This window comes from Terrapene carolina, unplaced genomic scaffold (genome assembly GCF_002925995.2).
Source record: "Terrapene carolina triunguis isolate 2854851 unplaced genomic scaffold, T_m_triunguis-2.0 Scaffold66, whole genome shotgun sequence".
NCBI lineage: Eukaryota > Metazoa > Chordata > Testudines > Emydidae > Terrapene > Terrapene triunguis.
The window spans coordinates 18,348,710-18,363,459 of NW_020664417.1; the positions used below are offsets into that span (position 1 = coordinate 18,348,710).

General features: G+C 40.3%; 1 protein-coding gene across 4 annotated transcripts in view; it reads right to left on the bottom strand.

The window, feature by feature from the left end:
* Positions 1–13,628: 13,628 nt before the first annotated feature.
* Positions 13,629–14,750, bottom strand: part of ANAPC10 (anaphase promoting complex subunit 10) — a 69,562-nt gene continuing 68,440 nt past the window's right edge. For 2 of the 4 annotated variants that reach the window (XM_024207607.3, XM_024207605.3), the window contains one exon: positions 13,629–14,698. In XM_024207607.3, the coding sequence (XP_024063375.1) occupies positions 14,468–14,698 (231 nt within the window). In that variant the 3' untranslated portion in view covers positions 13,629–14,467. The remainder of the gene's footprint in view (positions 14,699–14,750) is intronic. The other 2 variants (XM_024207611.3, XR_002908540.3) reach the window with 2 other exon arrangements.

Here is a 14,750-nt window from a genome sequence, read left to right on the forward strand (position 1 = left end):
ACATTCCAAGGGTGTTTTACTGGTTCATGTATATATTACTCAAGTGGCTGAGGGCACTTGGTTTCATGGTGCATCCAAAGTACGTATTAACAGGGTAGCACAAAGGAGTATCTGAAAGCTACATTTACTGAGTCACTTAATCTACTTTTTGGAGAACAAAAGATCAAGCATATTCCTGTTAAATCATATGTGATATCTTGTCACACAGACCACTTGATATGTATTTTGATGGCCATGGCCCCCAGTTCAGGAAAGCATTTAAGAACATGCTTAAGTCCATCCCTATTCAGCAGAGCACTTAAACACAAGCATGTGCTTAAGTGCATTGGTGTACTGAGATGACCTGCTGAATCGAGGCCTAAAAGATTCATAACTTAACATCATAGAGGAAAGTTCTGTGAGAGTAACATTGTTGTTTCCCATTCCTTAAATGACACTTTTCTCTATAAGGGATGATGTGGACCTAGCTAATTAATTTAACAGAATTCTTTCCAGAAGAATAATACCCAGAATATTTTCACATCTGTAGGAACGTTTCTGAATGGAATAATGAAATAAATAATAATCATTCTTACCACTTAAATAGAACTTAATATTTTCAAATAATTTCACAAATCCCCCGTTCTCTAATTTGTATTAATAACAATGATGATCCAGGCGTGGAGGGCTCTACACAAACGGATCTCTCTCTTTGGAGGATGAGGGTACCATTCCTCTTCCTCCCCGTGCCCCCTCACTCCCCCAACTTTGTGGAGCCCCACAAAACTTACATGGAAAGCTTAATAGAGCCCAGGCTATAGTAACTTTTCCCCAGTTTCAACACCTGGGAAGCCACAGCCAGAAGGGATCCCTGCCAACACCGCTCCACTGAAGTCATATTTACAGAGAGCCAGGAGTACGGATAGTAAGGCTACGTCTTCACTACCCGCCTGAATCGGCGGATAGAAATCGATCTCTCGGGGATCGAATTATCGCGTCTCGTCGGGACGCGACAATCAATCCCCGAATCGACGCTTGTACTCCACCAGCGCAGGTAGGAGTAAGCGCCGTCGACGGGGGAGCCGCGGAGGTCGATTTGCCGCCGTCCTCACAGCGGGGTAAGTCAGCTCGGATACGTCGAATTCAGCTACGCTATTCGCGTAGCTGAATTTGCGTATCTTAAATCGACCCTCCCCGTAGTGAAGACGTAGCCTATTAGTGTGTGTGTGCGGGGGAAGGGGAGGAGGGTATAGTGCCTCTTCACGGCTCCAATTTTGAATGGCTTTTCCACAGAAAGGGTCCAACCACTCCCACAAGATAACACTTGGGAGCAAACTCCAAGAGGGATTCCTTGTGGAATTTTTTACAAAATAAGCTTTTCATTCTGGAGAGGACAATCTGGCCAATAATAATAACACTAAGCACTTACACAGCCCTGAACATCTGACTATCTCAGATACTTCATAAGTATTAGGGTCAACATATTCATAAGGGAGTGCTTAAAGTTCAATTCCTAAGTTCACATTTAGGCACCTAAATAAGTGGCCTGATTTTTAGCAGAGCTGAGCACGGAGCGCTCTAAGTTTGTTATTCCCACCACTGTGATATTTAAGGTCATACTGCTGCTCCCACAAGAATAAAGTTTGCATAATATCCAAAAGGAGTATAAAATGAATGCAGTGTTTTCCCAGTTGTTCTCAGTATGCGAGAGACAAAGTAGGTGAAGTAATATCTTTTACTGGACCAACTTCTGTTGGTGGAAGGTACAAGATTTTGAGCTACACACTTGAAAGCTTGTAACTTCTACCAATAGAAGTTGGTCCAATAAAAGATTTTACCTCACCTACCTTGTCTCTCTCATAAAATAAATGTGATGTAGAGCTCCAGTAACAGATTGGCGCCTCATTGTGGTTTGTTTGTATGTTTGTTTGAAATGCTGTGGTGAAATTACTGGTTAGGAGGAAGTAGGGATAACCAGGATAAGAATAAGTGTTTAAACTGACAACCTTGCTTCAGAAGTGCCTGGAAAAACAATGACGGACAATTCACACTTCAGACAGCTGCAATCCTAAAAGCACTCTTGATCTCAAGAGTGGTGTGAGTTTGCATGTCAAAAGACAGCTTCCTGTGTGGGAAGAAGGGCAGGAAGAAGAGCTCTATCTGCCTTTAAAAATCCCACAGCTGTCTGTAGATAACCAAATGTGTGATGACAGACCTTCTGGAAAGTTTCAGATGCACTAATATCAAACATACCACTTACAGACAGAACTGTTTTTACATATGTTCTAGTCACATTCCTGTTGGCTCTCATGTGCATGAAATACCTCTGCAACAATTACTGAATTACCTTTGTTGGTGTCTTCCTTTCCAAGATTAGATAAATGCTGAAAGTCACAGAAGGAAAAGAAGATGACAACAAACTAAAAATAATATAATATAGTAGTTTCAATTTTTCACTGGTTTGGAGCTGTGAAAGCTTGCTGCCTGTGCTTCCTGTTGTACCTCACTGACCAAGGCTTGCACAGTACTGTAGTGAGGTGGGACAGGGAGGGTTTATACATCTAGAAAAGTAAGGTTTAACAAGAACTATGAGAACTAAATGATGCTAAATGGTAGGTAGGAGTGTCCATATAAAAGAAAAATAAGCAAACGCACATGATACACTCGGAAGAGAATGGATCTATAGGTCAAAGCTAAAACGTAATAGGCTGGAAGTCAAGGAACTTAGAACATGATTTGTCACATGTGCTGAGCATCCTCAACTTCAGCTGACATCCATGGGAACTGAAAATCTGAAAAATCAGGCTTTTCGAACAGGAATGGTCACTCAAGTCTCTGAGGCACTGCAGTTGCCTTTCTTGCTACTGCAAGCTCCCACTTCCCCTCCAATCGCAGTCAACCCATCACATTCCCACCTTCCCGTTTCGCCTCTCCATTAGCACTGCTTTGAACTCTTGCTCTCTATCCCATCTTCCACACCTTGCTCCTGCAGCAACAGACATCTGAGAAGAGCCTCACTCTTATATTGGAAAGCATTACCATGTGCACCTTCAGCCTTAGGGCAAGTACCTCTGTGTGGGCAGAAACTGTGTCTGAAAGCTGTGAAATTCTGACAATTCCCACTGAAGTTGTGTGAGCTCAGCATCAGACCTGTAATCCTTAACAGGGCAGCATGAGTGATAAGCCATCTCACAGTAATGTATTAGACTAATTCACCTACATTTTCATCTTTCTAAAAAGATTCAAATGCTCTCCTGTTTGTCCCAAATGAAAGGAGCAATGTCCACATGAAGGGTATACATTTGTAAGATGCATGTCAAGAATGGACTCCCTGATAGAGCATGCTCTAAGTGTTATAGATGTAGACCCAAACTCTGTTCTGAGTTACACAGGTTTAAATATGCAGGAAACCAGGTGAAGTCAATAAGTTATACCAGTGGTTCCCAAACTTTAACAATCTGTGAACCCCTTTCACTAAAATGTTGTCTCGCGAACCCCCTCTTAAAAATGAATATTTCCAGGGATTTTCTTCTTTACCTGAGTTTAAATTATAAAAGCAGTGATCTTGAAAATATAACTTTTTTATGACATGCTTATTACAGACTATTTATTATTTATCATTACAGTATTTTTACTATATTATGAAAACGGCAACACTCTTCCAAGATCTCGCTTTCATAGCTTGTATCTCTTTGAATAAGCCTGTTATAAGACAAGGCTCCTATGTTTCATCAAGGAGTATCAGATGTGAAACAGCATGAAGGTATTTAAGAAGCCAACTCAGAGTTCCTCCTACACAAGCATTCAGGTCTTGAGCAGTGCAGGCAAACAACGCACACTACAACAAAGCTTAAACTTGTTCTTCATAATAATTTTAAAAACAATACTAGCTGCCTATTTAATTTTAAAAACAGCAAAAAATATCCACCTCCCTTTCCATTTCTTATAAGGAGTCTTGAAGTTTAAATCTCCTCAAGTGTGATAGATATGCTTCCTTTGATCTGCTTAGCTATTGGAAGTCCAGGGGCTCTGGGCTGCTGGCCCCGTGCAGCCCAGGATCCCTAGGGACAGCTCTGTCCGCCATTAGGGAATTTTCTCCCGTGAACCCCCTGTAACATTTCGCGAACCCCCAGGGGTTCACGAACCCCAGTTTGGGAACCACTGAGTTATACTGTTCAAGATTTATTCTAACATAACTAAGATTACAATGTAGGCAACAGTATTTGTTTTAAAGGACCAAAATACAATACAAGAAACACGAAAATAAAATTCATTTTATGTCTGAAACGGAAATATATACTGAAACGGCATTACTGCAAAACTAGCCTTTAGAGTTATAATGTTACTAGAAAATTTATTTCACAGGAAAGAAAGGACTGGGATTTAGGAGATCTGGGTTCAATTTCCAGCTATGCCACAGACTTCCTGTGTACGTTTAAATAGGTCACTTAATCTCCCTGCGCTGCAGCTCACCATCTATAAAACAGGGATAATAACACTTCCTTCCTCCTACTTATAGTCTACCTTTTTTATTTTGGCCATGATCCTGTACAGACTAAATACATGCTTCAGTTTCAGCATGTGAATAGTCCCATTCATTTCAACTGGACTATTCATGTGCTTAAAATGAAGTATGTGTGTAAATCTTTTCAGGATTGGGCCTAAGTAGAAAAGGTAGAGAGAAAGGAAGTAGTATTATTCCTGTTGTACAGCTGGGGAGCTGTAGCAAGACTGTAAGATCTTTAAGGCAGGGACTGTCTCTTACTATGCATTTGTACAGAGCCTAGCACAATGGCATACCAATCGCAGTGGGGCATCTAGGTCAGGGGTGGGCAAGCTTTTTGGCCTGAGGGCCACATCTGGGAATAGAAATTGTATGGCAGGCCATGAATGCTCACGAAATTGGGGTTGGGGTGTGGGAGAGGGCTCTGGTTGGGGGTGCGGACTCTGGGGTGTGGCCAGAAATGAGGAGTTCAGGGTGCGGGAGGGAGCTCCGGCACGGGGCAGGGGAATGGTGTGTGTGTGTGTGGGGGTGAGGGCTCCAGCTGGGGGTGAGGGCTCTGGGGATGAGGGGTTTGGGATGCAGGAGGATGCTCCAGGCTGGGATCGAGGGATTCGGAGGGCAGGATAAGGATCAGGGCTGGGCAGGAGGTTGGGGCGTGGGGAGAGGCTCAGGGGTGCAGGCTCCATGCAGCGCTTACCTCAAGCAGCTCCCGGAAGCAGCAGCACGTCCCTCCTCTGGCTCCTATGTATAGGTGCAGCCAGGTGGCTCTGCATGCTGCCCCCTCCGCAGGCACCGCCCCTGCAGCTCCCATTGGAGCGCCGGAGGGGGCCATTGGAGCGCGTAGGAGCCGGAGGGGGGCCATGCTGCAGCTTTTGGGAGCCATGTTGAGCGGCCCCCGACCCTGTGCCCCGGCTGGAGCAGGGCAAGCCCCAGACCCCGCTCTCCAGCGGGAGCTCAAGGGACGGCTTAAAATGGCTGGCAGGCCGGACCCGACCCACGGGCCATAGTTTGCCCACCCCTGATCTAGATGCTACCATATGATACAAATAATAATGATATAAATAAATTGCTACGTGATTCTCTTTGGACTCTCTATCTATTCCTAATTTGGGTTTTTATAAGGATGTGGGCCCTGACTCTCCATTGCTTTCAAGCTGTGCTCAAGCACAGCAGAGAGTGGAAGACACAGGGAGCCTTAGTGTGGCCCTATATTACTTAGCCACCCAAGCTCAGCAGAAAGTGGAGCAGCACTGACATACGATCTGTAACTCAGCACAAAGCTCCCATAGCAGACAGGAGAATCTAGCCTTTGCTATGAAAGGGCTTATTTTCACTGCAGTGTTAACTCAAATTATAAACTGAGTGTTGCCCAGAACTTGAGTTCCATCCACACACACACAATCCTTTAACTCAAGTGTGTTGGTGCTTTTAACTCATGTTGACTGGTCCATGAGGCGCTATAGTCTATAGCCTGAATTAGCACAACTCATAAGCTGGTAACACAATCACTTTGTGCAGTTTAAGTGCTATTTTGAAGTGTGGCTGCTCCCTCTTGAACTAGACTAATTCAAGGGACGTTAACTCAAATGTAGATAACTCAAGTTAACTGCTGTGGAGATAGGCTAAACACAAGCTGTTTGCCAGTTAAGCTCTCAACTCCAACTCTCTTTGACAAGTGCTAAATCAGGCATCCTCCTGTCAGAATTTACTGATGGTGAGCCTTTAGCTTATTTATGTCTCCCACCTCTGTGGTGTGTGCACAAAAATGAGGTCACTTTTTAGTTAAATTAAAGGATTTTTTACTCAGACCTAGTGGCAGGAAATGTTTTAATAAGAGCTGGTCTGAAAATGCTGATTTGTCAAACCTGAATTGTTTTGTGAAAACAGATTGCATTCACCAATTTTTCATCAATTCACCTGCAAGGTTCCTGGAATCTTGTCTGACAGACATGTTTTTGTCAGAAACAAAACGTTTTTGTGAATTACCTGCTAACTCATCTGGCAGGCTGCTGGGAGCCCAGGCTTCCAGGGTCTATGGTGCATGGTGGGGCTGCTGAAGCACTCCAGGTCCAAGGTTTCCAGATTCCCAGGCCAGCTGTCTCTCTGGGCTACCAACTACCGAGTGAGGAGCCCTAGAAGCCAGCTGGCCTGGAAGTCCTTGTGTCATAGTACTGCCCCAGAGAAGCATACCCTGGGGGTCTGGGCAGCTGCTAAGTGAAATAAACATTCGTCAAAAGAACAGGAGTACTTGTGGCACCTTAGAGACTAACAAATTTATTTCAGCATAAGCTTTCGTGGGCTACAGCTCACTTCTTCAGATGCATAGAGTGGAACACACAGACAGAAGATATTTATACATACAGAGAACATGAAAAGGTGGAAGTACGCATACCAATGGTAAGAGGCCAATCAATTGAGATGAGCTATCAGTAGCAGCAGAAGAAAAAACTTTGAAGTTATGCAAATTAGACAATTAACTTAGGCCTAAACAGAGACTGGGAATGGTTGGGTCATTACACGAATTGAATTTTTCCCCCCCATGTTAAGTTCTCCTCACACCTTCTATGGGTCATCTCGATTATCACTTCGAAGTTTTTTCTTCTGCTGCTACTGATAGCTCATCTCAATTGATTGGCCTCTTACAATTGGTATACGTACTTCCACCTTTTCATGTTCTCTGTATGTATAAATATCTTCTGTCTGTGTGTTCCACTCTATGCATCTGAAGAAGTGAGCTGTAGCCCACGAAAGCTTATGCTGAAATAAATTTGTTAGTCTCTAAGGTGCCACAAGTACTCCTGTTCTTTTTGGGGATACAGACTAACACAGCTGCTACTTTGTAACCAAACATTCGTCAGTTTCACACCTGCATCTGCATAGCAGCAGTGAAACTGACAAGAATGTCAGTCAGCTGTTGCCATGGTTCTGGGGAACTGATTTCCATGTGTCTATATTTCCAAAACAATTTTTATTTTAAAAAAATTGGTTTAATTCCAAATTGTAATGAAAAAGTTTGAATTATTAAAATTCCCATCAATTGGAAATCCCTAGTTTTGGCCAGCTCTAGTTTTAACTTTTAGGATATTTCACAAGAGGCAATAAATTAATTAAGGGCTCCTTTTCATTTGAATTCAAGAGATTCTTAGGACTTGGGCTAATGATTTCTTAGGACAGCTGAAGCTTATGTCTTTCCTTCCAGTGTTACCTTAAATTTCCAATCTTACAATAGTACCCAAAATGTGCTCACTTCTTTCCCGATACAATATCTGTCCTGACCAATATAAATTCTGAGATGACGAAAGCTAAGTGAAGGGTGAAGGAAAGGAGTAACAGATACAGGAACAGTGGTCAAGGTGATGACTGGCATACAAAATTTATTAGAGTATATGTAAAGTACCCCCTACCGCTCCCTATGGTTTTTCCATTTGCTCTATTAACTGCCATTATTTTTGTTCACTTTGTTTTTAATTTTTTTAACTGTTTCCTGCTTTCAATAAGAAATAAAATAAAGACTCCAGCTAAAATTACAAAAAAGCCATACCTTTGTTACAGTTTAGTCTGAAGAATGGCATCATCAAAAAACATAACTCCCACCAATATTCCTTAGCGATTCTGTAAACTGCTTAGAATACTGTAACCTAACCTTAATTTCAGGATTTGTTTTTGATACCTTGCCTCAGATAGAAAATTTCCAGCTTTTCAGCCATAATGGAATCTCTGATCACTCTCTCATTGTACATGAAGAAAGTGCACTAGCACAAAATAACATGTTTTTAAAAATCATTATTTCTTTAGATGTGAAGCATCAATCTAATTTTGTGTGGTCAACATGAAATTTACAGCAGAACTATGAGGCCTACTTAATGTATCTAAAACTACGTTTCCCAGCCACGAATGCAACCATATTTGAAAAACCAGACTTCAAGTTTATGGCAAAAAAATGAATGAAACACAAATAAAAATGTATGTTCACTCTATGAAGCTGAAGGGCCTGATCCAAAGCCCAGTGAATACAATCTGTTTTTCCATTGATTTCAGTGGGCTTTAATAAGGTCCACATGTAGCAAATTACTAGACAGTATTTTTTAAAAAGCAAAACATGTTTATACATGGGGTTTTATCTTGTTTGACTTCACCATTTTTTCTATATTGTTTCATTAACAAATCAACAAAATAAAGAGCAGTTTGTTCACCTTTTACAAATGAATCAGTACAGATCCTTCCCTCCACTTTCTACTCATATATATTAATCACCGGGGATGATAGAATATCAGATGCTCTGACTGGGCTGCAATAGATCATCATGCAACACAGGTGGCCTCCTGGCTCCACCTCCTGTCCCTGACAGTATTACTCTGGGCATCTACTTAACATATGATTCTTTAAAATGTTATAACACTTGAAAAACAAACAGCTGGCTGAACTCCTTGCTTCAGTTTCTTGGACAGCATTCTACTTGGTAAGTGATCAGATTTTGATACTGCTACAGTAATAACAGGAAATCATCTGTTAAAATCTTGGTCTCCAGTTGGAGAGGAGTGCCAGTGTAAAGAGGATATCTGGCTTTATAGCAAAGGCCTGTAAAAACAGTTTGGGGTTATTTATGGGCCTACAGGGAAGGCTTTGTGATTGGAGCTGAATATAAGAAACCTAAATATGGAGATACAATGCATTTGTGCAAAACCTTCACAATGACACTTGCGAGATAGCTAGTCAGACTACTAAATGATCATCTGTGTAGAAAGAAATGTTACTGTTGAACCAAGATGTCTGCTCCCTAATCAAAATGACTGACTATAAGAAAGCAACCAAAGCTTGATATGTGGGGATACACCTATAAAATATTGCTTAAAATATTAGAGAAAAGCATAAATTAGTCAAGAATGACTTAGTGTAGAATATTAGCCCATTATTGAATGTTAGATGGAATATTTAGCACAATTCATTGTTAGACACATCACTTTTATAAAGATGCTATCAATGTTTGAGTAGCCTCACTCCGTAAAATTGGCTCTCCATAAACCTATAAAACAGTGGTCCCAAAACTGCGGGGTGCGCCACCCTAGCGGGCATGGAGGAACATTTGGGGGGAGATGGTGAGGGCCCGGGCCAGCCACCACAGGTGGCAGGGATGGAGCACCACCCAGCCCCGCTCTACCCCCACCTGCATCCCCACCCCGCCTCCAACTACGGCCCCAGCCTCAGACCCATGGCTCCACTCCCAGCCCCAAACCTGCTCCCAGCCGCGGCCCTGGCCTCTCCGCCTGGCTCCCAGGCTTGCTGCGGCTCCAGCCCCAGCCTCGGCCCCGATCGTGGCTCCAGCACCAGCCCTGGCTCCCAACCATGGCTGCTGGGGTAGGGAGAGAAGGCACAGACAGGAGTGTTCTGTGTGAGTGTTCTGCACTGTTCTTTGTAGGATACACCTTTGTGAGTTTTTTGGTCTTTTTATAACCCTCTATCTCCCAGGTACCAAAGTTATTTAAGACCAACGATCACTATATTTCATCATCTGAACTTTTGGGCATGCTGTTTGTTTTGGAGGTTTTCAGCTATAGCAAGCCAAACACTGATCTAACAATATTATGGTTTACAGTGTAGTATCATTACTTCTAGAATACACCACACAGTAAGTTCTGTAAATGTTTATGTTGTTGGTCATTTTAAAGTAACAAACACCACACAGCAGGAGAAGCGGTTTATTGACCAGCCTGTTGGTGAAGTATGTTTGTCCACAAAATTAAATAAGAAATAATATTTTGAGCTAGCAAATTATCTCCCATTATCAATTCTGTTTAAAATGTCCAATATCGCCTTGTAAGGAAAACACAGCCAGTTGTTGACTTTCTCCCTTTGTTGATGCAATTCTGTATTCCAGTTTTTTCAATGAAAGGTCACAGAAGACAACTAAGAGGCATGATACTTATGCCTACAGCACAGATGAGTGTCTGGAGTAAAAAAATGTTATCCCTATTATTAGTTTTTACCCAATTATACAAATTCAAATTCATTAGTAGGCAACATAAAAAACTGTAGAAACAATTTCTAATATTGCTCAATACCTATTGTGTGCTCCTAACATCCTAATTAGGTTTGTCCGAGAACATGAGACTGTTGATGCCTTTTTGGATGGTTGGTTATGAAAAAAGAAAAAAAAAATTACACGTGTACCCTATCAAACCTTGCCATTTTCATATCTACAGAACAGAACGGTGGTTTGTGTTTATTTCAAAATAAATAAAGGGGCACCCAGTAGGAAGACACTTGGGGACCTAAGATAAATAAAACCAATCCAGTACCAATCAAAACACCACAACAGACCCCTCTGTTTGGAAGCCAGTTTCCTCAGAAGCCAATCTGCAGCAAGTCAGTATGCTTACATTAACTATAATACATTAAAGATTTAAACATGTACTGACCTTATAAGAAGGGTTTAGAATGGTCATTTGCATTTGTTTGCCCTGATGCTGCATATCAAAGAGCAAGAAAAAATATTTGTAATTTATAATCATAATATTCTTGCATCTATACAAGGGCTTTCAGCCTATAGATCCCAGATCACCTCAAACTTCTACTAAAGTATTGTATAAACTTTACACAGAGAGTTACACAAACCACCACCATGTAAGTGCAGCCAGTGCAAAGAGTGAAATTTAACATTACAGTTTAGCACAGGTATCAAAAGATATTACATCCAACTGAACCTGCAAAAGGTACAAAGGGTGGCAGGATAATCAACAAAGTTGGACTCTGGCTAAGACACCAAGGCTGATGCCGCATTCCACTGTTGCATGAATAAAAGTTTTCCATTGTGGGGGTAAATCCTGCTACTTATGTGTTATGGAACCAGGGCTTACCCTCTGCAGCTCCAAGGACATGTCTGGCTGTGGCAATGCACGAGCATATGAAACAGGACTGGGCTGTTAGATTTGATACTACAGAGTCTACTGGCCACTGCCCTCTGTTGAGCAGGAATACAAGCTTCTGCAGCCTAAAGCCAGAAGGGTGTGATTTTCAAAAGTGTGCTAGTTAGGAGCACAAGTCCCATTGAGTTTCACTGGAATTTGTGTTCCTAGTTCACTTAGGCACCTTTGAAAAAATCTCACCCATATCTCATCCAGGCTCATCACAGTGCTCACATCTGCAGCCATGAAGTTGCTCTACAACCCATGGGGATGATTTATACAGTCAGTTCTGATTTTCAGAATTTGTCCCTTTTTGAATGGGAATTAAGACAGTGGGGAAAGACATATATTACTGATGTACATAATAAAACATAACTTTGTATGACTCTAATACACTGCAGAATGCTGCAAAGGAAGTTCCCTGAAGCTAAAGAACTGTAAGTATTGCAGAACACGGGTTCATGATTACCTTTAATGGAGCTGTGAGGCCAAGAAGGGTGGCTTTATAGCACATAGCAAGGATGCATTGTGCACTCTAATTTATTTTCCATAAATTTTTTCAAGAGTTTATGAAATATTTTAAGGGCAGTGCATTTTAAATAAATATATACCTTTCTCTTGACAACTATTAATTAGCTGTTATTGTTAATAAAATAACTGGATAAGTTTGCCTAATATATGAGAGAAAAAGTAATCTGTAGAATAAGAAAATGGAAAGAAAAAAAAAGTATGTTGCATCCCACAGTATGTTATTTGGCATCTTTGATTAACAGAACTGAATAGGGGTGTAGAGCAAGTATTTGACACTAAATGTAATTATGTCACTGGCTGAAACTTGGTGAATGATAATAGTACCTCATCTACCTACCACTGAAATTAATGGGAGTTTTATCTTTGTCCAAATCCAGTTTTCTCCTGAAGTCAATAATAATTATTTTCTTTTCTTGTCCATGGTTTGCATCCAATCTACTACTAAATAAATGACAGGACTTATGGTTGTGAACACCAGCTGGGTTCTTTAGTAGGAATAGCAGCCTGAATTCAGGACTGGGGTTTCTAAATTACTGTCCATGTCATCCTTTGGGATATTAGGTTCTTTTGGTTTTCAACACACATGCCTCTTGCCTATCATTATTTGTTGAGTAAAGAGCTAGACATGTCACAGAAGAAGGAAGTATCCCTACGTAAGGGACTGCATATTTTAAAACGGCCATCTCCTGCAAACACCTACTATGAAGCATGAAATCAAAAGGACTCCTCATAGCAGTTAGCACCAAAATCCATAGTACATGTTTGCAGTAACATAAAGCACATAAAAGCCCTACTTTGAGTCCCACACTAACCTTTGGGAGTTATTGCTCTCAGAAAAGAAAATGTATTTTGTATAAGACAATAGCAAAAGGGAAAAACAGTTATCAACAAGAATACTGAGCTTCCCTCTATACAAAAAGCTATAATTTTGTCAAGATATTCTAGGAAAATCAGAACCCACAAGTGGAATTATAGATCTTAGGTCTAATCCAAAACCCACTGAAATCAATGAGTATCTTTCGACTGATTCTAGTGGGCTTGGGATCAGGTCCGTAATGGGGAAAATTAATTCCTAATGTTACTGCACTAAAGGCAGTAGAGTTCAACCAGAGATGAATTTGCACATTTATGGTAGCACATTATTTAATGTAATATACAGTTACATAAAATTGATCTCAGTGTTACATTTCTGATCCTCCTTTTTTTTAAACCTCCCTGCTCCCGTCACTCCTGTGCCTTCTTTTCCTCCTCTGCCCTTCCTCTAGTCTTCACCCATGTTTTCTTAGCCTCTTCTCACATGGCCTTGCCCATGTTTTAATTATGCTTCCCAATTTTAATTATTTGCAGTGTGATTTTCAAATTTTTTGTCCTAATTTTGCTCCCATTGCAATCAATAGGAATTTACCAGTGTGTTCTGGTTTTTTTGGAGGGGTGGACAGAGTTAGATAAATGATGACTGCTTTTTAAAATTCCACCCATATATATCAGATTTTAAAAGAAAGATTGTTAGTTTTCTGGTCTTGCTTTTTTTAATCACAGTGTAACCACTGAACAATAAGAATGCAAAAACCCATTAAAAAATAAGATTAAGTGCTTCCATTAGTTATAAACAGGCCATGCGCAAGTTTCTTGTTTGCCTTGTGGTGGTTTTTATTTCAAAATGGCTTATCTTTTTTCTTCTAAGAAACTCCATAACTTAAGTATAACATTGCTCAGATTTATACAGATTTTTATTTGAATTCTTACTATTTTATGTGATCCATGGGACTTCAAAGGGTGCCAGGAAGCAATGCTAAGGAATGTTGCCTGTGCATTCCTGGCATGTCTATTGTTACATTAGAATGATGTAATGGTTACATTATATCTGTAATGACAGGACAATATAAAATACAGTTAGAAATATTCACTTTCCTTCTAGATTTCAATTCTTTTTCCGTTATACAGAAAAATGAAACCTACATCGAGACCTATTAGAATAAAAACCCAGTTAAATACATTTCTCACCAGAAACAAGACATGCACAATACCACAGTGGAGTCATTTCAAAGACATAAAGAACCCTCTTAAAAGAATGAACATCCCATACCCAGAAAAAAATACAGTAGTAATAATTCATTAAAAATACACCTAATTAAAACACAGCTTTTTTGGACTGACCCAACCAAAATATGCAGTCATGCCATGAAGTATTCTAATGCATTATCAACAACAAATGGAGAAACCACCTGGAAAAAAAGAATATACATGTTATGTGAACCACGGTTATCCATTTCGTAGCAAAGCAAAGAGAAAGTTCTTTTATACATGTTTTGAAAATCTAAAAACTTCCTACAGCCTTTGTAAATACAATTAACAGAAAATGTGACTATCGAAAGCAGATTAGAAATCAAAAAACAGCGCAACTAAAACAGGTTAAAGTTACACACAAAAAAGTTAAAGTATATAGAGAGACAATTCCACAAGAATAAGTCCTGTCACTTTTTTAATAGGAAAAGATATTTGAAATAAAATTGATAACAAAATCACTTTTATTCTTTCTTCATAAGAAGATTCATCTTATAGAGCGATACATCATGAAATCAATTGTTGTACATCTAGGAAATTTACCAATAGAGCTTTCTTCCACTGGGGTGTACACTTTAATTTGTCTCATGTGAGTGTCTCTTCCATTCTGATGATTGGCTAAAACAGCAATCTGAATCATAAATGTGCGAATGGGCTTCTTATGAGAATCAGTTAAAGGAACATGAATCCACCCACTCGGTTCCACTAATTCAAGTTGCTACAAAAAAAAAAAAAGAAAAAAAAAGTTTTAATCCACTTAACATGAATTA